Source organism: Podarcis gaigeae, assembly GCF_964106915.1.
Source record: "Podarcis gaigeae genome assembly, chromosome: 2".
NCBI lineage: Eukaryota > Metazoa > Chordata > Lepidosauria > Squamata > Lacertidae > Podarcis > Podarcis gaigeae.
This window is the reverse complement of record NC_139679.1, coordinates 82,150,056-82,176,111: the sequence shown is the minus strand read 5'-3', so window position 1 is coordinate 82,176,111 and position 26,056 is coordinate 82,150,056. Positions and strand designations below refer to the sequence as shown.

Below are 26,056 nucleotides of genomic sequence, written 5' to 3'. Positions count from 1 at the left end.
AGTTTTTGAAGTAATCGTAGTAACTACATTCTTGCTTAAATTAATTTACTCCTTACAGTAATTCTTGGCCAAGCTGGGGAGGGCTCACAATAGATCCTGAGGGAACAGAGGTGAGTCATTGCTGGCAGTTGCACAGATCATAAACCGCTTTCTATTCAGTGATTAGTAATTAGCATCCTGATAGTTTTACAAGGGTATCTTTACAGTAGAGTATAAAGATTAAGGGCTGATTCACAGAACTGCAAATCAGGCTTGTCTTTCAACTCAAGTTAATTGTTTTGCCTGCTTGGGTTGAATGTGTCAACTCCCACAAACATAAATGGCACATGGATGCTAGCACACAATTCGTCAAAGGCACTGATACCTGAGATTTGTGTTTTTTCTATCCAGGCTGGCAAGGAGCTCTCCCCAGTCTTGGATACCCCAGATGCTGCAAGACTACAACTCTCATCTTCCTTGACCATTAGCCAAAATGGCCAAGGACTGATGACAGTTGTTGTCCAATAATATCTGGGGACCAAAAATAAGGGGGAAGGCCAGCTACTTTAGCATATGTTTTAAAACCAATTGTATTTCTACTCTATCAGTGTTGTCTATTTCAAAGGAGAGCAGGGTGGATTTGTATATGCAATATTAAGGCTACAATTCTATGAACATTAACCTGGGGGGGGGGGGAAGCATTACTGAACACAGTGGGACTTTCTTCCAAGTAAGTGTGTGTAGGATTGGTCTGCACATGCAGATACCAGTTTCCCCATGGCTGACACAGCCCTGTTCATATCCAACTCTCTCTATCTCAGAACCAGAATAAGAAAACTGGGAATTAACAATGGACTTGCAGAGTTACTCCGAAGACTAGCAAGACAATAAAGCACCTTGCAAAACGGTGGATTAGAAGTAACATAAAGCTAAGTTGGGATGCGGGTGGCACTGTGGTTTAAACAACCATGCCACTTGGAATTGCCGATCGGAAGGTCAGCGGTTCGGGACCCCGCAACAGGCTGACCTCCCGTTGTTTGGTCCCAGCTCCTGCCAACCTAGCAGTTCGAAAGCACACAGTGCAAGTAGATAAATAGGTACCGCTCTGGCAGAAAAAGTAAATGGCGTTTCCGTGCACTGCTCTGGCTTCGCCAGAAGTGGCTTAGTCATGCTGGCCACATGACCCAGAAAAAATGTCTGCGGAAGTGGACAAACACCGGCTCCCTCAACCTGTAAAGGGAGATGAGCGCTGCAACCCCAGAGTCGTTTGCGACTGGACTTAACTGTCAGGGGTCCATTGACCTTTTTAAAGCTAAGTTAAAAGGGTCAGTTGTATTAAAACTGGTCGTTTCCACATCATCGCATTCTACAGCAATGAAAACAAATTATGTTGCTGTAGCAGAAGTGCAAAAAAAATTCACATCACTAAGGCCAACCAGCATCACTCTTATTACACTCATTTAAGAAATCAGTTGACAAAGTGCATGTCATTCTCACATAAGATAGGGAGTAATTAATTTTCTGTAATCTAACTACAGTATCACACAATGGCATTTTAAGTGGCAGAATCTTCCAAGAGAATAAAAAGGAGAGATATGGCAGAGCACTATAGATTGTGTTTTGAGAAAGGCATGTTTCTTAACAGAGCACAAATAATAATAATGCAGCCCAGCAACTTTAATGATTTCCTTGTTATATTTTATGTTACTCAAAGATTTTCCGTAGCAATATTCAGAATGTTCTGAGTAGCTTACTCTGAAATATATTCCATGGCGATATTACTAACAGATTAACTGTTCCATTACAGGATGTGCTTGATATGGCACAGATTGCTGCTTTAAGACACCATTACCAGTAACACACAAAGACACTGGATGCTTGATCAGGGCCAAAGAACATCTCTGCAGAGGTTGATAATAGTAGGATCACTGCCTGAGACAGATATCATTGACTCTAAAATTAGTCAAGCAAGTGGCTAAAATTGCTGTTTCCCTTTTAGAAGCACCAAGGGATGGATCTCCAGATGGACCAATTTTCTCTACATCCACAAGATGTTGATAGGCAATTTGGGGGTTGTTCTACAGCTATCTCTGGCTTCAGGAAGAAGACTGAAAAGCCAAGGGGCTCCCCAGCTAGCCAGCTCTTCTATCTAAGCAGCTTAAAGAAAACCTAATGTTAAGGAGGATTTTTTATTCTATGCAAAACTAGCTGTCAGGTCAGCAATTTCTAGCCTGGTCCTCTAATAGTTAACACTATTATGTTAACAGTTAACACTATGTAGAAAAATTGCTCTTCAGAAAATTACTGCTTGCTGTAATATACCCCCATTTATTTTGACAGTTTGTCAAAATAAAACAATAACAGTCTTACAGTGTTGACATTTGTCAGTAAAATTTAAAGTAACATAAAATGCAGCCTGACATTTTAGGACCGAAAATGGCTCTTGCAACTCATTGCTAGATCTCAAGGATGCAAGTTCTGTACATGCCAACCCTGCAAATACATATATGTGCATGTACATTTTTAACATAACACCTGGGAGGGTTTGTAGGGAAGGAGGAGCTCTCTCTGATATATGGGCCTAAGTCATCTGGAGCTGCAAACACTAGCATGAGCACCTTGAACTGACAGCCAATGCAGCAGTTTATATGTGTTCCAAAGGCAAGCCCAGCCAGCAATCTGGCTGCTGCATAATAATGTTAGAGTGAAGGTAAAGAAAGTAGTAATTTACAACAGAAACAGTTATCTACAGGTGGGGGAGAGGGGAGAATTACCTTACAGACATCAGAGTATAACGCTATTATGTGAGCAACAGTCTCTCCCATACAGTAAACTATTTTTAGAGCACACTATATTCTTTTGTTAGCAGTAATAAAGTGAGAAGACATGACATACTATTCCGTTTGCCTTCTCCATCACCTTCCTCTTCATTCTCAGGGTCAATATCTTCTGCTTGTGTAATCCAATCCAAATAGCCTTTGAGATCCTCTTCAAGCTGCTGCTTTTCACGCAGCTTCTGAAAATCTCCCCTGGCCTTGGCTTTTTCTCTTTCCTTGGAAAACTCCCTATTGGGTTCAGATAAAACGTAACAGAAATATTGATTTATGAAGCTGTAGGCTTTCTGAGGGGGAAAAAAAAACCCAGACCCCAGTATTTCTTTTTCACACAGTTAAACAAAATAAAGAAACTGTACAGAAAAGTGAACAGTTTCCACAGATCACAACAGTGATACGAGTCACACACCATGCTTCATTCCTTATACACTTATTAAGCTCCTATGTACTGATAATAATAATAAAAATACAGCTTACAATTATTTGGTCACAATACCTAAGTTGACATCATGTTGGATCTTTCATCCCACCCTTAAAAACCTCAACGTTACTGATATATGTAAGATATTATGTTGTACTTCTCCTTTAGAAATTAAATGATTATTCTAAACAGCACCTTCTACTTAATAGGGCCAAGGTTTGAAGGCATAATGGCTTCGTGGAATTACACCTGGGGGAAATGGCATATAGCAATGAAATGTAAGTGTGAACACATATTTGAGAAAAAGGCAGTTCATGTCAAACCTAAAAGCAGGATTTGTCCCCTTGAGTCACTTATACAAGGGTGAATCTCCTTTACGCAAAATATCCCAACAGAATTAAGGTTCCTATGTGGAAATTTTCAAGCTATCTCACATCAGTATGAATAGAGGGAGCCCATGATGGACAGTGGAGAGAATGTAAATGACAGAGTTTCAAGTCTGCTCTTCAGTGCTGCAATTTGTCCTCAGGAGGGTGGGGGAATAAAACAATGCAGTGCAGCCTGCTAGATTAAATAACAAAAGACCCTCAAACAAAACAAAACAAAAACCCTTAATCTGAACAAAATAAAAAAAATCCTTCCAATAGCACCTTAGAGACCGACTAAGTTTGTTATTGGTATGAGCTTTCGTGTGCATGAACACTTCTTCAGATATTAGATCCCTTTAAATGAGTCAAAGGTACATGACAGCATGTGTTCCCAAATTGGAAATTCTTCATTATCTCTTGGAATAAGAAATGATTGAGAAGCTATCTTAACACCCCATTGTGCTGGGCTGGGTTTACGTGTTGGATTTGAGCCAGTCTCACTGCAAATCACACTGCCCCCCTCCACCTTCCATCCTGCTCATTTTGGATTTGGTGGTGCCATTGCTGCAGAGGAGAGAGGTTTGGATTGTGCCCTTAGGCTGTAGGAACATACTCTTACCTGGGAGTAAGTCTCACTGAACTCATAGAACTACCACTGAACTGAATGGGACTTACTTCTGAATAGACATGCATAGATTTGTGTTGTTAAACAATAAATGTGAGAACCTAGATAATGCATTTATTGTAAAGATGACATCTAAACTCATGTCACACTCCCCAAAACAGCCCAGTAAGAACTCAGCATGCTCAACTATTACCAGGAGACACAGAATCTTGAGTGTCAGTTGAAAAAGAAATACACAAAACTGAAATATGCTAGAGAAAGTTGTGGCTGCCTAGAATCCTAAACAGAATAATTCCTGTTAGGGGATTATGATACAATATACAGCCACATTCTGTTGCGGGTACCATTCATTTCAGTGGAACTTGCTCATAAGATGTTCCACCAGAACCCTCACCATGTCTTCACCACTTCTATGAAATAATATCAGACTTCACAGATTGAAGTCAACCTACTCATCCCTACAGATGAGAGAGATTCATGAAAGACTATGCAGTTATGACTGCTGCAACAGTACTATTACACCTCTGCACTTTCACTAGAACACCTGAATGTGACTTCTAATGGCCAATCTAGATGATGTAAGAAACACATGGCTGCATTTCACGCAACTGTTTTTGCTTATGTTAAATAGCAGCAGTGAAGGAGTGCAATTAATATTGGGGTCATGGTGTATAAGGGTGGGTTGTTGTTGTTTTTAATCAATTTCAAGTTACACCAAGATCACTTCCTGAAGTGGATGTGATCTTTTCCTGTGGAAAAGAAGCTACTATTGGCATCTGCAGCCTACCAAAGCCCAACAACAACCTTGAAGGGCTGGTTTTCATTGGAATTGTCGCATTGAGAAAGGGTTAAGCCTTCCTCCTCCCTGCAACACTGCCATTTCAATCCTGAATGGACAGTTGCTATTTAATAGAAACAAGAAACAAGATAAGCAAAACCCAAACCATGTGTTTCACATATCATCTAGTTTGGCACTAATTATATAGGATTGCAGAAAGTGAACATAATACTGAATGTAATATAATAGTTCAATTTTGGCATGGTTCATGATGTCCATGGTCTATTGCTTGAAATGATTTGGCAGATATGTATCCTGATGAACAACTATCCAGCAGAAACTCAAAGTGATCCCTACTGCCTACATGGCTTTGCAGAGATATTTCAGGTCTCTGCAAGGGGAGTTGGTGCCTTCTCTGGAGAACTGACATCCAATAGTCGTCAGAGAAAAGCTGAAAGCCAATGGGGAGATTTTAGATATTTGGATGTGATCAACGGGGGGGGGGGGGGGCATTGCTGCTGCTATTGAAATTAATATTAATATTGTGCATATTTATTTTAGATCTTTCATAATTTATGTGGAAATTGTTCAATTTGGTTGTGTACTTTTTATGTTTAATTTATTGTTTATGACCACTTTCTTTTGTTATGTTTGTAATTACTTTTTTTCATGTTGAGCATAGTTTTAACTATAGAAAGGCGGTATACAAATAAAATGATGTATATATGTTTAATTCCACGTTGAATCTGATTCATTTTGCAACTACACATACTGCGGCATCAGGTTACATTTGACCCAGTGTGAGACAATGAAATGCGCTTTTTTCTTATTCAAGGAATAGGGCTGGGTGATATTTTGTTTTCAACATTGTGATATATTAACAGCTAAATATTGTGATATACTGTACTGATATATTACAATGTCTGAAATGTCTCTTGACTGATTCTTCCTCTGCATCTTATTTCCTACTTCCTCTTTAATGACGAAATAAGGTGGGGAAGAAGAAGCAGGTGAGACACATCACCCAGCCCTACAGCTGAGCAAGCCCCCTTGCTGCTCCGACTCGCGGAACACACCTGGCACTAAAGGGAGTGTTCAAAAATGCTCAAAAATTCTGAAACCGTTATCATGATCTGAACTTCAAACTTCAGTTTCAGATGATGTACAGAAACACCAGGAATAAATGCCTCATCAAACAATGGGTTGGATCACAGTTCAAAACGTTGCTGAAACATGGGCTACAAAAGTTGGGTCACACACATCAAGGTTTTTAGCACACCATTTTAAATAGGAATGCTATTGCTTTTGTTTTTAATTCTTGCTTCACTGATATATGTGAGAAAAGGACACTTTTATCCTCTCATTTTGGTTTTTTTGGCTATTAATCCTTGACTCTGCTGAGAAAAGGAATACTGTCAAGGCTTGTTCATTTTCCTTTACAGGAAAACTGCAGCTGACAGTTCATTGCCATCTTCTATTTTGTGCATCATTATTTAAATGCCTTTCCCCATTAATCCTCAAAGTGCCATGTAGACAAGTGTTCTTAGGTATGTGTGTGCATACTGGCATATAGAAAAAACAACACTCTTTTTCATTACACGGATCCATGAAAAAAACAGCATGATTGTTGTGCTAGAATGCAATAAATGTCAGGAAAATATATGCTAAATGAATAAAAGCATTTCTTCACCCGCAGTGCCTACAGAAGGATGCATATGGGGACACGTCAATATATACTCCTTGCTGTCCTCAAGCAAGGAAGTAAATACAACTTACAGATATTTATTAAAGTGTGTTTGGAAAGATCTTATTTTGTTCCCATGGCTACCCAGAGAAATAGTAATGCCTTCAGCAGAATCTGTCTTCAGTATAAAGCATCTTTTAGTGGTTAGAACTATTCTTGAGAAACAGATTATCACGCATCATTAAGAGCTGTTCCACTTGTAAATAAGGAATTGTTTTCACAACTTCCAGTTTTCTTTGTTTAACAATAAAATAGTTTCAGCAGATACGCTGGTAATACATTCAAAGTATGCCATTTAAATATTATTTCTGCATAAAAATATATTAATTCAAATCAGAAATGCTACTTCCACATTATTAAGGCAAAATCCCTGAACTGCTTGCTAATGCTTTGACCAGATAACCTCAGCAAATAAACGGTGTAGGAATTGTCTTGCTAAACAGATCAAAAGGTTGCCAACCAAATATTCCTGGTGAGGCACAACAGTGACAATTCCTGTTCCTTGCACCCTAGTAGAGGTATGTCACTTTTGCATGTGGAGGCTGAATATTTTGTTATCCATGACAATAGCCATTAATTTGTTGTCTCCTCACACCTTTTTGAAGCTATCAGCTATCTGTCTGTTTGGTAGTGAACATCATCAATTAACCGGTGGTATAAGCTTCAATTATTATAAGAGGGAGAAAAGAAAACATGTCTCTCCACTCCAGAGAGAGTTCTCTGAAGCAGCTTTCAGTTTAGATTCTTGTAATTAAACTGTTTTTACAGTCTTGCAGTGTGTCAGCTAATTAGAACTATTTAGCCATTTGGATTTTAACCAATAATATAAATCAATTTACCAAAGGAATAAACAAAAATATATGCATACTACAAGGCTCTGTGTACTCAGAGCTTAGTAAGAGACCCAGTTTTACATTCATAGCTCACTCCAGGAGGTTTTCCTTTCCTTGTGATAGCTGCATCAGTGCCTTATGCTCAGCTGAGTGTTAAAATTTGAGCAAGAATGTTCACATCCTATCTTAGCTGTTGACTTACTGGGTGGCCTTGACTTTGTAAACTCGGAACACTGCCTCATAGGATGGGTTGTTTTTTTTAGAATAAATGAGATTAGAAATCTAAAGTACCCTGCAGTTGTTTGAATTTTATATAAATAATATAGAGAGGGAAATATCCTAATAATAATAATATTCTAGCACTAAAAATAGGAGTGTTATACATAGGTGTATGGCTATCCTTTGCACCAATCTTTATTCAAAGGACTAAGTCTGGAATGTGCCCCTATATATGTGCCTCATACTGAGGCTTGCAGGCATAAAGTAATGTTTCGTTGACAGATTCAATTTTATAACTTAAATGCACCTAGAATGTGGAAATAAATTGAAATCAGAATAGGTAGAATATCAAGCATTCTACAGAAGGAACTACAGACAAATCTGAGTTGACTCAGCAACATTCTCATCTCAAATATGACCAGGGTGGGGTGGGTGGGACTTCAACAGAAATAAAACATTACTTTCAAATGGCTTAGGTCCATACATACAATATCCTAACAAATTTGTCTACTCCAAAACTAGAGTTCTCCAAGTCATTAAAATTGTGCTTAGAACCACTATGTGATAATGAGAAAAGAAATGCAAGGCTGTTGACAAAATGAATTACATGAATGATAGCCATCTAACATTTGTGCCCTTCAAATGCTTGGAATATATCCTTTGCTGTCAACAGACTCCTTAATTTAAAATAATATTTACTAAAGGCATTCCCTATTCTTGCAATCTATGTTAAAATTACATGAAAATTATATTAAAAAATGACCTCCACATTAAAATCTTGTGGTTTTTTTAAAATTATTATTCTTTTAAAAACAATTTCAACATTTCATTCTCACATACTCACCTTTAAAGAAGGCTAGATGTAAAACAAAAGGTCTCTCAAATTATATCTTACCTACATGTACATCATTCTATAAACACGTCAGTCATGCAGTTCACAAACACAACACACGAAATACGAAGATCAAAAACATTAGACACTTTTCAAAATGCTGAGCATAAATCAACAACACAGAAAATAGTCATATCATATGGAAACATCTTCAGCACAGATTCCAGATTTTAGTTCCTAAAATCCAGAGAACTAAATACAGCCATGTTTTTAAGGCACAGGGATTATTTTGGGAGAGCTATTACCTTTTAAATGATCATCACCAAGTTGCCTTGTGGAAGTCTGGTTATGTTTTAAAAATGTGCATCTATGCAGACATATGTGTTTATTAATCACATTATATATGACAATATGACTGATTTTATGAGCAGGCTTAAAAGCATATGTGACTACCTACATGTATGTCCCAGGGAAATCTTTCCTAGAAGCCATTCCCTTAAAAAGAAACAAAAAAACCCAAACCTTTTATGTCTCCAAAACTTGAGTGACTTCAATATTTTTCTAATTAATACAGAGATGCAGGAGGCATATTTTACAACGCTCTTGCATCATTTACCTGTTGCATTAATTACTTCAGGGGGGATAATGCTTATTACCACAGGCATATAGAAAGCCTTATCCTTGTATCTATGCTAGCAGAATGATAGTATTTTTCTCATCAGTTTGAGAGATGCCCTTTATGTATTCAGAGCTTAGGTTTGCCTGAAGCCTTCTATGCATTCTTCACGCAAAATAATAAGGCAATATTCTACTTTCTGGCACCTACAGTCCAAAAATTAATAGGTGGTATCCAATGATGTATGAGAAATGGAATTTTGCTTGTATAATGCAAGTTCCAATTTATCTTCTCCACCCTCCAGTCTCTCTCACACACAAAATGTGGCTGAGGGCAGCAGGAGTCAGAAAAGGAAAATAAGGCCCCATTGCAGGAGTGTACACTCACCCACACTAGGTTAGATTTCACTTTATGGTGCAAATTACAGATGTGGTGGGGACTGTTAGCTTTAAACTGGAACTATTCTAATTCCAACAGACTGGTAAAACAGTGAAATACAACCTTCTGACTAGCTGCCCTACATTTTGAACATTTATCATAATTACTCAATATTTTTTTTTTGTTTTCTAAACTAAGAACAAAATGGTATCAGTTTTGGCAACAACCAACTACTCCTGACCAAGCCCAGCTGAACAGGGAGAACACAAAATAGGTACCAATTAGCACAGTTTGCATTCATTTCAACTGGGTTTGCCCAAGAAGTTTCCAGGGGGACTTTTCTATTTATCCTCTAATTATATCTAACTATTATTTTTGTCTAGAACTTCGCTTTTTTATTGTGGAAAACCCATAGTATCTACCAGCTCAGAGCAGGACAGCTAATAAATGTCCTTTAACAAGAGTCACAGCTTGCATTACTCCATATCCTCTGCAACCATTTAAAAAATATTTTGTTAAGCCTCATGTTCTCTTCTTAGGTGAGTTAGGACATGCAAAGACTTATGCATGGTTAACTAGTGCATATAGTTCACCTGAATTACTGGGGAAGTGCAGTCATATTTGCAGACTTAGGTTGTGTTCTGTGAGCGGCTCTACAAATGGGAGAGTATGGTGGCCTTGGAAATGTTGGTCTTGAAATAGGTTCAAATTCATGAAGCCCTAGGTAAGTCACTATTCCTTAGCCTAACCTGCTACATAGGATAATACAAATCCAGTAAGTTAAATCCCACTGAAGTTAACTAATATGTTGAAACCATTGTGACGGCTCATTTACTGCGCAATCCTACACATCTCTCTCAAAAAGTACCGTATATACTCAAGTATTTAAGCAGACTTGTTCAGCACAGTTTTTATGCTGAAAAAGCCGCCCTCGGCTTATACTCGAGTGAGGGTCCTTTCAGGCTGCTCCTTCCTCCACCGCGACCTTTGCCACTGTCAGCGGCGGTGGAGGAACAAGCAGCCCGAAAGCAGCCCTTGTTCTTCCTCTGCTGCTGCCACCACCACTAGGTTTGTGGTGCTAAAATTAGGTGCCTCGGCTTATATTCGGGATGGCTTGCGTATATACAGTAAGTCCCACTGAACCAAATGGGGCTTACTTTGAGGCAACAGGCTACAGCATTGTAGGTTTAAGCATATACTGTTACACTAGGAGAGAAGCATTGATAAAAGATCACAATTCCTCACTACTGCAAGTCTGGAAAACACTTAGCCCTAGACTAGCCAGGCTAACAGCACAGGGTTTAGGTAGATCACTGGTCTGATTTTGTTTAAGGCAGCTACTGTGTAACAAATCAGGTCCCCCCCCCCCTTATTTCTGTTTGTAAATAGAGATTCTGTCTTTATTCAAAATAGAGATTCTGTCTTTATTCAAAATTTCTAAGCTCACAGTAAAATATATATTTTATATTAAAAATATATAATCAAATATATAAACAAAGGTGGGCACTTTTCAGTATCTTCTTAAAAACATTTTTGCTGTAACATTGTCATTCAATCATAAATCATCTGCGCACACAATAGGAGGACGGGTGACACCGGAAGACTTGCTAGCCTTGTTACATTTATATTTCTACTACAGTACTCAGCTGCAAAGATTATTTGCCATTGAGTTAGCTACACCCTGCATAGGACTGCAAAAACATTCTGTTGTCTACATTTTCTTATTCGTCTGTGGAAAATATGTGTGTACCCATTGTGTAAGCTGCATTGCACAGATTAATGCAGTTAATGAGGTCAACACAGTTTAGGAAAATACTGCCCAGTTTTAAGTGCGTGAAACAATAAAATTTATGATAATTGCTGGAACATAGATGACTATGAACTCTAACTTACTGCCTATTGCTGTATCTTCCAGTTCGAATAAAGCCCTCTTCAGGTGTTTGGGGAGAATGCTCGTGGGCTCAATGAGGAAAGGGACAGGATTGTGCATGTAAGCCTCACCTCCAATACTCCCGTGTGTGCTGGTCCCACTTCAGATGGTCTGAAGCAGGCTTCCTCAAACTCAGCCCTCCAGATGTTTTTGGCCTATGATCCCTAACTAACAGGAGCAGTGGTCAGGAATGGTGGGAATTGTAGTCTCAAAACATCTGGAGGGCCGAGTTTGAGGAAGCCTGGTCTGAAGGAAGGTTCTAAGCACCTCTTGATGAACATACTTCCATTTTCCCTTCAGACCTTCCTGCTCAATTTGGAAAAACCTGAAGTAGAGCCAGCATATGCAGAGAAATTGGAGGAAAGACCTCCTGTTTAAGCCCCAAATGCCCAAAAAAGGGCTTACCCAAGGCAGAATGCATGAACAAGCTCCCTTGCACCTGAAGAACTACTGACAAGAGTGAATAAAATTATTAAACAACACAACTTGAATTTTAGGTTCTGATTTGAAAGCCTGCATGATACGTTATGGATGCAGACAGTGATGTCAGACTAGCCCTACATCTGTACGCCACAAGCTTATTTGCTTACTATTTGCCATTTGACTAGTAATCACATTCTGTTTAATGCCAGAAGTTTGGACTGTGGCTATCTGTTTGGGTATTAATCATTTTCAGACAGTCAGACAGGCCTATTCTTCTGCAATGTTGTTGCCCATGGTGGCTTGGAGAACTGAAGCTGAAATAGGAGAAGTGCTATGGGCTATACTGTGCCCACTTAGTTACATCTCCCTTTATGCAGACACCATAACTGGTGCCATCCTGCCATGCTCTTCTTACAATACAGGTAAGGAGCTTCAAAAACATCTGGCGATAGTTTGACAAGCTTTTCCTATTGACAGCTATAGCGATGTTTGCCTACTTGTGACCTTCACAGCCAATGATGAGAGCCAGCTGCATGCACAATGTCCTGGATATTCAATAGCTTTAGGTAAGACATCTCCACCAATATACAGGAGACATCAAAGGATTTGTAAAAAACATACAACCAATGTCAATAGAAGCAGAAAATGTGAAGCACCTGCTAACAGGCATATCCTGCTGGTAGTTACACAAAAGATATTATATGTTTGTTTAGATAAGCTTTTCAAATGCTGAAACTAGGCTTTCAGAAATGGACAACGGCCTTTATCAATATTTTAAAATATATATGCTTACACAGGTGTCATCTTTCGCTCATTGTGTGCAAAATGATGTCTTTAAGGAAGTTAGTACTTCATTTAGTTACTCTTCAGTGATGGGGGGTGTTGGGAACCACTGCAAACACAGGGTGTCATAGACAGGCAGAAACACAAAGTTCAGACATTCAGAAAAGCAAACACTGGTAAAATGACATGCAGAAAAGCCATCACTGTGAAGCTTGTGCAAACGCATAGGCCATTTCACACACTGCGGTGGAATATACAAGGTTAATCTAACTGCTTACCCACTAAGTACACCAAGAACCAGGTTAAGTACGAAAAATGAGCCAAGAATGATAAGACTAACAAAATAGATCCATGGCCATTCACATCCTATTGCATCATTTACCTGTAAAATGTAAGGAAACATGTTATGATTCAGCTATTCACTACACAGCAGAGTCCTCCTGCAATTGACAGATCACATAGGTATTCAGTGTACCAGCAGTATCCCTCTCACAGCTCTATCCCTTACTTACACTGCAGTTCACCATGATGCCCAATATTGGCAGTACTGTAAAAAGACTTCTAAGCTACTTTTGGGATGAAGAAAATCTGTAGAAGATCATTTAGGAGCTTTAAAATATCTAGATTACATTTAACCATAGCAATATGCACATTTCAGAACCTATGCCCTACGGGGGTTGATAATTTGTTTAACGGGTTGGGGGAAAATTATTGGAATTTAAGGTAGTGGTTAATTAATTACTAAGCACAAGTCTATTATGATCTCTTTACGTTTTAACATCTGCCTATTATTTTTTCAGGAAATTGCCCTTGCTATTGTACGCTGCATGGCCTCTGAAGGATACATGCTGTTCTAAAACGAAAAATCCCAGTGTTTCATTTTTAAAATCTTATCTCCAATTATTGTGATCTTCTCATAATATACCTATGTGTTCATGGCAACCGAATACAGGACTCTGCTTCTAGGACGAAAAAGGTGTATGCTTACCCGCTCAATACACCAAGAACAAGATTTAGAACGAAAAAAGACCCAAAGATGACGAGACTGACAAAATACACCCATGGCAATTCAAATCCCATAGCATCATTCATCTGTAAGAAACAAGATGATCTTATAGAAACAGTTTAATTTAATTTTGTAATAGCGAACAGTTGGTGAGGAAGAAACACAGATTAGTGACAGAAATGCACCCCCTTGCTCACAATCATCAGGGGAAGAAAAGCAAAATACGACCCATGTATCATCACCATTCCAAAAGCATAATAAAAAATACTGTAAAGCAAGAGAGTTAGAACTCAGCATAACTATACAGCCAAGGTTTTAAATCCCATTTAGAAGACATAGGAGGCAATATGTAGAAAGAAGCTACTAAATGATAACAAAGAGAGACTTTGGCTCAACTGTGGCTCAAGCAAGGCAGTAAAGGGTACAGTAGAGCACAGGGTTGGGTTACTATGGCAAAGAGGCTCGGGTTTGATATATAAATCTGAATTAAGTTTAAAGTTTCAAAATCTTATTTAATTGTTCAGCTTTCAGTTTTCTACGCATAAAAATCCAGGACTTTAGAAGCTGAAACCCAGACACAAAAATATAAAGCAAATGGGTGATATCCAATGCACTTGTTCTGTTAGCGCAAGGATTTCTGCCTGTGCAACGGAACTTCTCTCTCTCACACCCTCCCTGTGCATACACAGTATCCTTCTCAAAGCTGCTGTATAGGGAAGCCTTTTAATGTGTAATGTTTAATTATGTTTTTATATAGGTTGGTCCTGTTAGCTAGGGATGATGGGAGCTGTAGTCCCAAAATATCTGGAGGGCTGAGTTTGGGGATGCCTGCTTATAACTAATGGGGGCTCATTACCAACCTCAGTTTTGCACCTGCCTTCTAACTTCCAACTCCACGGGGCTATCAGATTCCTTCTCCTTATACGTAGTGTCACCCTTGTAGAACTCAGTAGGAAAAGAGGATCAATAATATAATTACTTGGCTCTGCCAGTTACTAGCTCTGGCTCCACCTATTGCTTGTTTCCCTGCTGCACATAACACCACAGCTGACACACCTCTCCTCCATTCCAGCAAATTTTTGTCAATATTTTACAAGTTGTATGTTTCACTATAAATGACAGCTATTCTCTGTATTTTTATTAAGTGTCTAGAAACCTACTGCACTGCCATAAGAAAGCTTCATAATTATTAATAACTGTTTTGAAAACGGGGGCGGGGGGTGTCTGTCTGTGCCCATCTTTGTTTGTTTTTTTAAAACTAGTAAAAAGGTCAGTTTTTCATATTCATGGTAAATGTGCAGAGAGTCATAATCCACATTCTGATGTTAAAGGACTGAAGGCAGAAAGGATATATTTGCCATTCCAATTCCATTTATAGTCCCAGGTCTAGAAGAAAGTGCTTCAGTCACAGAACTGTTTGCCACCCTTTAGTCAACTAATATTCTTCTTTTTATTTTGTGCATTATTTGTAAACTGGATTTTAAAAGTTCATTTCCAACACTATAAAGACATTCGTATTTGAGAGCAATTGCTTCAGACAGAGGGCAACCAACGAACATTTCTGACTGCCTCTTAGCTTCCTAGGAATTATATCAGTATTTTACTAAATGCCTGATTAAGTACCCTTGCACCTCAGCCTCTTTTACAGCCCTTGCATGGGTAGAAATTATACCTTTCTCACTTGGTTTTGTAACATTTTAATTGGCATTTAAGTTGCTGGTATTTTTATCAGCATCAAGAATAGCCTTGGAAATCAGGGTTTTCTGAAAGAGTGCGAGCTGTTCCAGCAAGCTTTGATATCTGCACAGTAGGTCAGCTGACCCTAGAACAGAGACTTCAAAGCCTTCTGGTCAGCTCCAAACTCTTTGGAGGATAACAGGCAGTTTCTGAAAACCTTGCTGGTTTCAAAGACTCTGCTCTGAGATCTCAGAGGCTCAGATATCAAGCTGATTTAAAAGGCAATGCCTTTCAAATCTAACAGCTTGCCAGCCAGCAAAACCAGCCCGACTTCTTCCCTATGCTCTTTGGGCTTCAGAACACAACCAGACCACAAGTTCCCTCTTGTCCACAGCATATGTCAAGTGAACAAGGAAGTAGATGTTACAAGAATCATAGCACTACCACCACTCCATGTCTCTTTCGGCCCTCTTCCTGGTAACATGGAATATGAAAAAAAATATGCTGTCACACTATGTGTTCCTTAATCCCTGCCTCCAACAGCATTGGTTTCCAGTTCATTTCTGGGCCCAATAAAGGGTGCTCACTTTAGTGTTTAAAGCCCTAAACAAATCAGGCCCCCATATCTGAAAGACCACCACCCATCATCTGAGGTGCTAAGCTCAGCAGAAGTGACCATCTTGGTTGTTCCACCACCCTCAGAAGCATGGGGTGTTGTGGCGCCCCGGTAAAGGGCACTCTCTGTGACAACTCCTAAGTTACATAACTCCCTCTCCACAGAGGTGCATCTAGCACCTTCATTATACAGCTTTCAGTGAATCCTGAACACATGTCTCTTTAACCAGAATTCTGGTTAATATATTTTCAGTGTATATTTTCAGGACCCACCTTATTTCTCAGGCTCAGCTGGGGGCAGGAGTGCTTCTTTGAGCCTTCTTGTCCCCTGGCTGAGCAAGCCCCACATCCCACCAGCGGGTACATGTGCCAGAGGGCCGGGGGAGGGTCTTGTTTGCGCTCCTCAGCCAGGAGATGAGAAGACTCTCCCTCTCCCCCGCTGCCTGAGCAAGCACCATGTCCCTCTAGATTGCTCAAGCCAGAGGGACATAGGGCTTGTTGAAGCAGAGGGAGGAACAATCTGTATCACGCTCCAGTGATGCAACTTGTTTCTCCCTCTGCAGCGGTATGAGGGCAGACAGCAACAGCGGTTTCACTCAGCAGTATATCGCTGGTGAAATCAGCACCGCTTCTGAGACCCTCTGCTTCCAGGGTCTGGCTGCCGCTTGCTTTTCACTCAGCGTGCTGAGTGCTCATAGCAGAGGGACTCAGGAGGCGGTTTCACCAGCGATATACCGCTGAGTTAAGCTGTCATCGCAGTCTGCCCTTAATACGGGTTGTGGGCGATATATCCACACACTGTGTGTTTGCTTTTTTCACTTTTAATAACAGCTGGAGGGGAGGCAGAATCAGGACTGGGTCTGTGGTACACAGGGAGGGTTTCCTAAAGCAATTTTCTTCTCTGCCATAGTTCTAACAAAAATTTCCCTGTTGTGCTGCTGTTTGGAAGGGAAGCTGCCCTTGGCATAAAACTACAGGGTTAACACGACATGCAGCTGGGAACAGGACTGCACCATAGAAAAAATGTCACATCACACATATATTCCATATTTCTAGGAAGAGGTGGAGAGAAAAAATCAAGGAGCATTTCAACATCTAGTTGTACCTCAGTATACACTTTATTGCTAATCTGTGGGAAGTTTCAATTTTGCAGAGTGAAAGCAGAAACCATTCCTAACTTGGCAAACACAATGCCTATCATGCACAAATAAAAGCACATCAATCAGATATCGTGCAAGCACTAGATTTTGGATCCAGACAATCGCCAAATCAATCACATTGACTTTTTATATTCCTAATCTATTATGTGACCTCAGTGTTATAATGGCATCTGCTGTGCTTATAAGCTATTTTAACTGCCACACACATACAGTATTACATTAAGTTTTATAAGTCATTTATAGGAAACTTTAAGGAATTAAGTGATAGATTGTTTTTTAAATATGCCATAAAAGCATAATGATGGGCTGTTATACCCAGATCAGGTTACCCAGTTACCTATTGAACTCTGGGAGCCCACAATTTATTGCAGCCAGCTAGCCAATGATTAAACCATATTAAGGGCTCTCAACCTGAGATACAGGATGCAGCAGCTAGAATAAGCAATGATGACTCATCTTCTGATCCAGCCCAAGTCACAAGTCTTAATGCATTAGGTGTTAAAGGATCAGCACATAAATGATAATACTGTATGGTGGCTATAATTAATAGACCACTCTTTGTTAAAGTTGATTAATATTCACTTACTTGAATACATCTTACAGGACTATTTTTAATCATATGAATAGGAAATAGTTGTTTGTCCTGTGCTCAGTAAAAAGCCACCCAAAGCTCTGAATTTCTAGGCTGAAAGTTCTCTCTTCAGATTGTTGATCAAAAGCACAGTGAGAATAACATTTTAGCTGAGTGAAGCACAATTCACTCAAATGGAGATCATGCTGGATTACATATGTTTCATGCAAACACTGCACTGGGACCTAACACAACTGGGTCCTCTGCAATTAATCACCCTCTAATGGGTCACATTCACCACTGGCACTGGTGGTGACAGGCAGCAGTGCTCTGAGACCTGAGCTGCCATTTTAATTTCCCACAATGTCCCTGATATAGTGTCACTCTGGCGCACTATGGGAAACGGGCACTTAAGATAGATGTTAACAGAGTGCCCAGTCGGGAAGGAGTGCCAGGCAGTGACACCAACCCTAGTAATCACACACTTGAAGCCTTCTGAAAGCAGATTGGCCACAGAACACCTGGACCATTTTGAATGAAGTCCTCTTGCAGAGAGAAAGCTGGGCATCTGAAGCCAGGCATAGTTGTTGGTTTTCTGAATCAGTACTTATTTTGGGAATATGCACGGTGATTTCTTACAGGATAGTAGCCCCATGCTGCTCTGACACTGTTAGGTGTCAGAGAAGCCTAAGATAAAAGGAGTTGTGTCAGAGCAAACGATGGTCCATTCTGCTGGGACAGGTATTTTCTTGTAAAGTAGTTTAAAATTATTTTTCTCCAAGAGGGCTCAGCATACTACACTGTTCATTTGAAACTCAATGCTCAATTGTGTCTCAGTGCTCTCTGAGTACTAAGTGGTAAAATTTATTATTTTTCCTCTGGTGAAATCACCTGTATATCTGAATGTTACTAAGATATCTATAACCGTCTCTCTGTCTCATAGACTCATTCTTTCTGCTTGGACTTCCCATCTCTGCCTCACTGGTGGATGGGGGCAGGGCCAGGAACAACTATGTGACCACAGGGGCAGAGTAAATGGTAAGGCCCCACTGAATCTTAATTGTGTAAGTTCTCTTTCATGTGAGTAACACATGAAGCAGAGGGTACTGTGCATACACATTTAGACCCGTGAGCTAGTTAGGACATACCAGAGTGAGAAAGAACACAGAAGCATGAACCCCTGCAATGTATTTCCTGTACCGAAACAATAAAACTGAGCAATAACCAGAGTAACTATTTAACTTCAGATTTGTTAATTGTTCTGTTATTATAAAGTTAAGTTCTGCTGAGTTCTGCCTAGTTCCACCTACTGTTCTAGCTCCTTATCTCTGTGTTATATATTGTATCTGAAAGGGCAGCCATAATTTTCATTGGCTCCACTGAGGTCTATGAAACAAAGGAAATGGGTTGCAATTGGGGGTGGGGGTAAAATCAACCACTCAACTCAAGTCTTAGGGCCCCAGGGACAAAATGTGAGTTTAGACCCCCATCCCCTTCACTTTCTCGCATATAGGTAAATGACTGTCTAGTTATTGCAATGACCAAAACAAGGGAAAAGGGAAAAAGCAATTATACACTTAAGGGCAACAGGACCTGGAACTGGATGGCCTAGCTTCCACCAATGCTGAAGTGAAGTGTTGCAATGTACTTCTGAGTACAGAGCATGCAGAAATACCCCTTTCCTTCCAAGATTCCCTGTAACATCAAGGCCCTCTCGCCACACCTACAGAGCCCCTGTGTCTTAATAGCAGGTATTTCACTCGTTTATAACTAATTGGCAGCAGCAGACAAGAATAGCATCAGTGCCAATTGTTTTTGTTGCTGAATATGTAAACACAGGGAGTCGTTATTTTCTGTTTCCATGGGTGGCAGAAGCTACTTTAGAAGTTAATGCCACATGGGGAATAATGGCATTACTTAATTAAATCCCTGTGGGTTGCATAAACACTTAGCATTAGGGCTGTTCTTCTGTCACCTTCAGTGGGAGACTGCCTTTGGTCACAGAAACAATCCTCCATGTATCACAGCACTTTCTACCTTTAATGACAGTTGCCAGCTGTCATTGTGCATGTACATGCTGTACAGCTATATTTTAAATGAAATAGTTCAGCATATGAGGACAATGCATCTCCTCCAAACACTTGACATCAATCTGCTAAACTAGTTCCAACCATAAGAAAGCAGAAATAAAATAAACATACTGAAACATATTGACATTATAAGTTAATCAATATTTTGCTCCAGAATAATTCACTGAATATGTATCTTATTAAGCCAGTTGTTATGAACTGAATCACAAACACTCATTACCAAATAATGCATATATTATAGTAGGTCAAACAGAATGTGGTTGTTGTATCATCACTGGCATGCTAAAAGCAGGTACCCATACCAAATTAATTGTACCTAGGTTGTACCTAGGGAGACGAAGCGGATTTGGGTAGATGACACCCTCAGATATAGCCATGATAATTTTCAAGGTCACATCATGGCTTATACTACTTTCAGGAAAAACATTGCATGGCTGAAAACAATGGGTCAATTTGGACACAGACATAGGAGAGAAACAAAGAACCTTTGGTAGCCCAAGGGAGGCATTCGCTTGAGGGGAACCATCCAGGATTGTGTGCCAGTGGAGGGACCAGAGGCGAAAATGGCAAGAGCAATGGATGTGGCTCCAACCTTCATACAGAAGCCTGCATCCCAGCCACACATAAAGTCAAAGGGTTCTACAATCCCATGAACACACAACTTTATATCCTCCACACAGACAAAGCAAGAGGAGTTATTAGAGTTCAAGAACAGTTACAGCAAGGCATAGTACTTGAGGATATAGGGGAGGGTTGGAAGGAGTTGTGTGTGGCCATTGAGGAGAGGACAACGCCTAGGGAAGAGTTCCCAAAGCTGGAAGGTTACATTTGCCCTCCAGACCTGAGGTTCCCCACTCTACTATATACCAAAATGACGGTAAACAGCTGAGCTGCCAAATACATAACAACACTGGAACTTAACAGATAAATTGCTTTCAGCATCAATCCAATTTGGACATTCCATGCATTAAGCTATAGGAAATGAGTTGGATAACAGTATGTAATAGGTTTGATACAGCTATAAGGGATTCAAACAGTACTGCAGTCTAAATCCATGTTTTTGCCATAGTTCCTAGGGTTTTTATGTTTTGTTTTGTTTTGTTTTGTTTTGTTTTGCTGTTTGAGCCTTAACCCATCAAAAACAGAGTTCCAAGATGATTATATGTTTGGTAACCAAGCTCCTTACCTTCAATTTGGTGTACAGTATGTCTAAATACGTCCATTACTTTCAGAACTCTGACAATTTCCCCAAAAGTAGTCTAAGCCATACTGTGAAGTGATACGTAAACATTGGAAATGACCTTGGATGCCATTTCTGAGGTTGACATCTACCCATGTTTCCTCTGTCACCCTATGCACACAAGTGCCTTCTTTTAACGTGGTAATGCAAAGTAACACATTATTTTGTTGGTTGCATTACTGTTTAGAGTTTACCTCCACCTGTTTGAAAAGTATTCTAGAAGAGCTTGAGTGTCCGGAGATGCCTTGGTCAGAAAACAAGACAGGTAGAAGGGGTGGCTGTGGTGGTTGCAGATAGGGGAAAGAACGGTGTAGGGAAGAGACTTTATCGGAGAAATAAGGGACTCAGACACCTGCAGGCCATCCCATTCTACAGATTCATGGTGGACCAACTACTGTGCCCTCTGGTGTGTTGGTGCTGTTGGTGAAGGGCAGGTTGGTTTACAATTAACTCTCATGCTCTGCAGCACCAAACAAGACTAGAGGGGTGATAGTAGCTGTGGTTAATAAAAGTATGATTTTGCTCACCAGAAAACCACTTTGTCCTAGGTTCAGGTTATGAGGTTCAGGCCATAATTGAAGAAAAATAATGGCTGCTACCACTGTACTACCCAGCCTGCTTGCTCAGTGGCTTCCCTGACTGAGCTATTCTTGGATATGATGTTGGATATTAAGAGGAATATTATTATTATTATTATTATTATTATTATTATTATTATTATTATTATTTCTTATAATCATCCTTGGACTTTGGGTTGAATACATATTCTACAAACAAATGGAACAACTAATCAGAATTTTTGATTTAGGCTGAAATCCTAAACGATTTAACAAAAGAGTAAGCCCTACTGCACAGTGGGATATACCGTATTTTTCACCCCATAGGGCGCACTTTTTCCCCTCCAAAAGTGAAGGGGAAATGTGTGTGCGTCCTATGGGGCGAATGCAGGCTTTCGCTGAAGCCTGGAGAGCGAGAGGGGTCGGTGCGCACCGACCCCTCTCGCTCTCCAAGCTTTGCGCAGCTCTCCGCAAGGCGCGGGAGCCTGTGCGGCGGGCTCCCACGGCTTGCGGAGAGTTGCCTGTTCTGGGGGCTGGGGTTGGGGGAAGCTCGGGCTTCCCCCGCCACAGCCCCGCGCCTGGGGGGAAAATAATTTTTCCCCTTTATTTCCCCCCCAAAAAACTAGGTGCGTCTTATAGGACGGTGCGTCCTATAGGGCGAAAAATACGGTACTTCTGCATAAATATGCATATAATTGTGCTGTTAACATTTCATTTAACATTTTGCCATGGATTTACTATTACCTTAGTAGCATTGGTATGCTCAATATGAATATTCATGTGTAGCCACATGAAAGTATAGCACCTGCAACTGAAAGTCTATAGGCATAATTTAAATGGTTAACTAGCACTCCTTATGCAACATCTTCCCAGCAGTGGGCACTACATCAATAGCTAGCAGCTCTAGAAACCTGGGACATGTTTCATTGCCCTCTTATAAGGAATCTGAATCAATTTAATCACCAGTTTTGATTATACTTCATAGGCAGCATGCTTGCAAAATGATTTATAAACTCAAAATAATATAAATTTATTTCAAAGCATGCCGAAGCAAAACTGAAAGTAAATGAAGCAACTGGGGGGGAAATGCAAAATGTCAGCTTTTAAAAAAAAACATAAAGTACCTTCACAAAAGCAGTTTTTTTAATGAAACATTCGAAAGCACGGAAACACAAAATTTGACTTGCAAAAGTGGAACTTGCATAAAGTTAAATGTACAGAGCACGCATTTAACCTGAAAAGAAAATCCAGTGACAGGAAGAAGAGTATAAGAGGATGCTTCAAAGCAAGGTTATTTTCCTTTACGCACAAGAAGTATCACTGGTGACTTACCCAATATAGCACATCAGTCCATCCTTCCATTGTTATACACTGGAACACAGTTAACATTGCATAGCCAAAATTATCAAAGTTGGTTATGCCTCCATTTGGTCCAGGCCAGCCACCCTTACATTCAGTGCCATTCATGGGACACTGACGTCCACTCCCTGAGAATGCACAAGGTGCAGGATCCTCTTCAGCTAATATATCTAAAAATGGATCAAAAACATTTCAGGGTAAGAAGTTCTCAACATCCGGCTTGGAAAAAGCAGAGCTGTTTTGAAATGGAGTCAGAAAGCAGCTGAGTTCAGAGATTTTATACACACACACACACACATATGACTTAGTTTCTGCTGAAAGAAATTAGCAGAAAAATAACTGTAGAAAAGTTTGTGACATATTAATGAGCAAACTAGGAACACCAGTGCAGACAATAACTGATCATAAAACGTGTGCAGACCACACTGATTCCTTCTCAGTACTATACTCAAAACTGTGCCTGGATACAACCTTGGCCTATTTTAAATCTGCACTATGTAGATTCCTGGTGGAAACTCACTGTCTTAAGGCAACATCACACACTTTTGTATACATTATCACACTGCTGTACAGTAGTGACACTCTATATCTATGTCAGTAACAGTGGAGGCTTCTCCATTAGGGTGAAGGAGGCACTGCCCAACCAACTTCAGTTTGCTCGTATCGGCCTTCTAATTTACAACCAGTCCAGTGGGTGACAACTGGCTGTCAGCTTACCCCTCTTTAGTCTAAGCATTGGCCTCGTAGAACACAGCAAGTAGGGGGCGGAGGCAAAACTAGAAGTAGTTGTTCCTGCTTCCATTGGCCCTGATTCCACCTGCCACTGGCTCTGGCTCCACCTACTGTTAGCCTCCTGGACTTCTGACCTACCTATCTCAATAGGCGAACACCATCAATGGACTGTAATCCTTACTTTTCCACAGTTAGAAGAACTAACCAAACATCTGTTCAGTGAAATTGTGAATGATGCAAACCTAATTCTGATCTGCTCTAGAGTTAGTTGAAACAAAAACAACAGTATATCATGTGTCATTCAGTCCTGTGGAATGAGAAGTAGATTACCAGATCTTACTCCTCTTCCACTGCAACTAGCAACCTTGATAAACTGTATTTTTGACTACTAGCATTCATATTTAGGATGCCCTGTAGCATCTCTAGATGTCCAGTGTCTCTATTAATCATCTCAATATTGCTTCCTACTTTTAGTAACAGGGAGCTGCATCAGTCTTATGTGTGGATTAACTTCCAGTCCAACTGCCAATGGTTTTAGTATGAGCTTATTTTAATAAAGTAGTAGCTTTCCTGTACTTCAGTCTGAGGTTGACAATGAGAGTGTGTTTGCAAACTGCAATAAAAAAGGAAACAGGCACTGAACACTTCTGCTTAGGACATGTGTGGTAGGAAGCCCTCGATCTCTTCCAAAGCAACATCTCAACAGTCCACCTTGTGTGTTCCAGCAAGCCACAAATGTCCCAGTTTTCCCTGCTTCTGGGTATTGTCCAAACTAGCCCTGACTACTCTCACTTCTGAATCCTCAATAAAGGTCAATGTGAAGAAGATCAAGGTTAACAATATTTTAAACATTCAGGGGCATTGTTGTTTTTCAAGCCATGGATTTAAAGTACAACAGTTCTGTTCAAGTTAAAAATAGCAGCTTCTTTACTCACCTGAATCATCAAAGAAACATGATTTGTGCATTTTTCCAATAAAAAGTTCCAATCCTATAATAGCATAGATTATGATTACAAATAATACCAAAAGGGCAATATGGAGCAAAGGGACCATGGCTTTTATAATGGAGTTCAGGACAACCTGTAAACCTGTGAAGCACAAAAAACACACAGAGATATATTGATACTATTTTGTATAGTCACACAACTAGAAGCAACCCAATACAAGAGGACAAACAGAAGGCCATCTTCATAAAACCTTGGTGCCCTTAGCACAAAATCCTACAGCGGGCATAGGCAAACTCGGCCCTCGAGATGTTTTAGGAATACAACTCCCGTCATCCCTGACCACTGGTCCTGTTAGCTAGGGATGATGGGAGTTGTAGTTCCAAAACATCTGGAGTACTGAGTTTGCCCATGCCTGTCCTACAGCTACAATCAGAAGTCTGGAGGTATTCCATTAAGAGGATTGTCAAAGGTCAGAATGTTCAGCATGAGTTCTTAAAAAAAATACCGTATTTTTTGCACCATAGCACTCACTTTTTTCCTCCTAGAAAGTAAGGGGAAATGTCTGTGCGTGTTATGGAGTGAATGCCTACGGATGGCAGGGGGATCTGCTGCAGTCGTGAGCAGTGGATCCATGGTTCCCCTTCCTTCCCTCCTCCGTGGCTCGCTTTGAAACAGCAAAGCGGGAGAAGAGCCGCTGAGTGGGGAGGAGAGAGGGACAGAGAGCCTGCTTGCTTTAAAGGAGCAAAGTGGGAGAGGAGAGGAGCCGCTTACACGAGTGTAAGCGGCTCCTGTCTGGTTGGCTCCTTTAAAGCAAGCAGGCTCTCTGTCCCTCTCTCCTCCCCACTCAGCTGGCTAAATAGCAGCAAAGTTTTTCAGCGAGCTGGGGAGGAGGGAGCTGTTTTTTTCAGGGAGCCGGGGAGGAGGGAGAGAACAGCTTGGGGAGGAGGGAGAGAACAGCTTGCTAAATAGCAGCAAAGTTTTTTGCAAGCAGGCTCTCTGTCCCTCTCTCCTCCCCACATAGCAGCAAAGTTTTTCAGTGAGCCGGGGAGGAGGGAGAGAAGCAGAGCCTGCTTGCTTCTCCTCTTATACCCCTCTTCTGCATTATTAACAGCATCCTTCTCCACCCACCCCACGCGTGTTCCTTGTCCCTTGAGTGCTTTTCCTTCCCTCCCCACTTAAAACGTGGTTACAAAGCACGGATCCACATGGATCCTCAGGATTTTTGCACTGGGTCACCCCAAATTCACCATCAGATCACATAGCATGTCCATGGCTGCATCTTGCACCAAAAAAAATCACGCACCCACTGTTGCCTAGGGTGCAAAAAGGTGGTTACAAA

At 40.4% G+C, this 26,056-nt stretch overlaps 1 protein-coding gene across 36 annotated transcripts in view; it reads right to left on the bottom strand.

Moving 5' to 3' along the window:
* Positions 1-26,056, bottom strand: part of CACNA1D (calcium voltage-gated channel subunit alpha1 D) — a 192,779-nt gene that overhangs the window by 92,785 nt on the left and 73,938 nt on the right. For 20 of the 36 annotated variants that reach the window (XM_083726967.1, XM_083726944.1, XM_083726966.1 and 17 more), the window contains exons 6-9: positions 24,706-24,858; positions 23,012-23,208; positions 13,042-13,145; positions 2,875-3,044 (exon numbers count right to left, since the gene is read on the bottom strand). In XM_083726967.1, the coding sequence (XP_083583093.1) occupies positions 2,875-3,044; positions 13,042-13,145; positions 23,012-23,208; positions 24,706-24,858 (624 nt within the window). Of the gene's footprint in view, positions 1-2,874; positions 3,045-13,041; positions 13,146-13,751; positions 13,856-23,011; positions 23,209-24,705; positions 24,859-26,056 lie in introns of all 36 variants that reach the window. The other 16 variants (XM_083726955.1, XM_083726978.1, XM_083726948.1 and 13 more) reach the window with 2 other exon arrangements.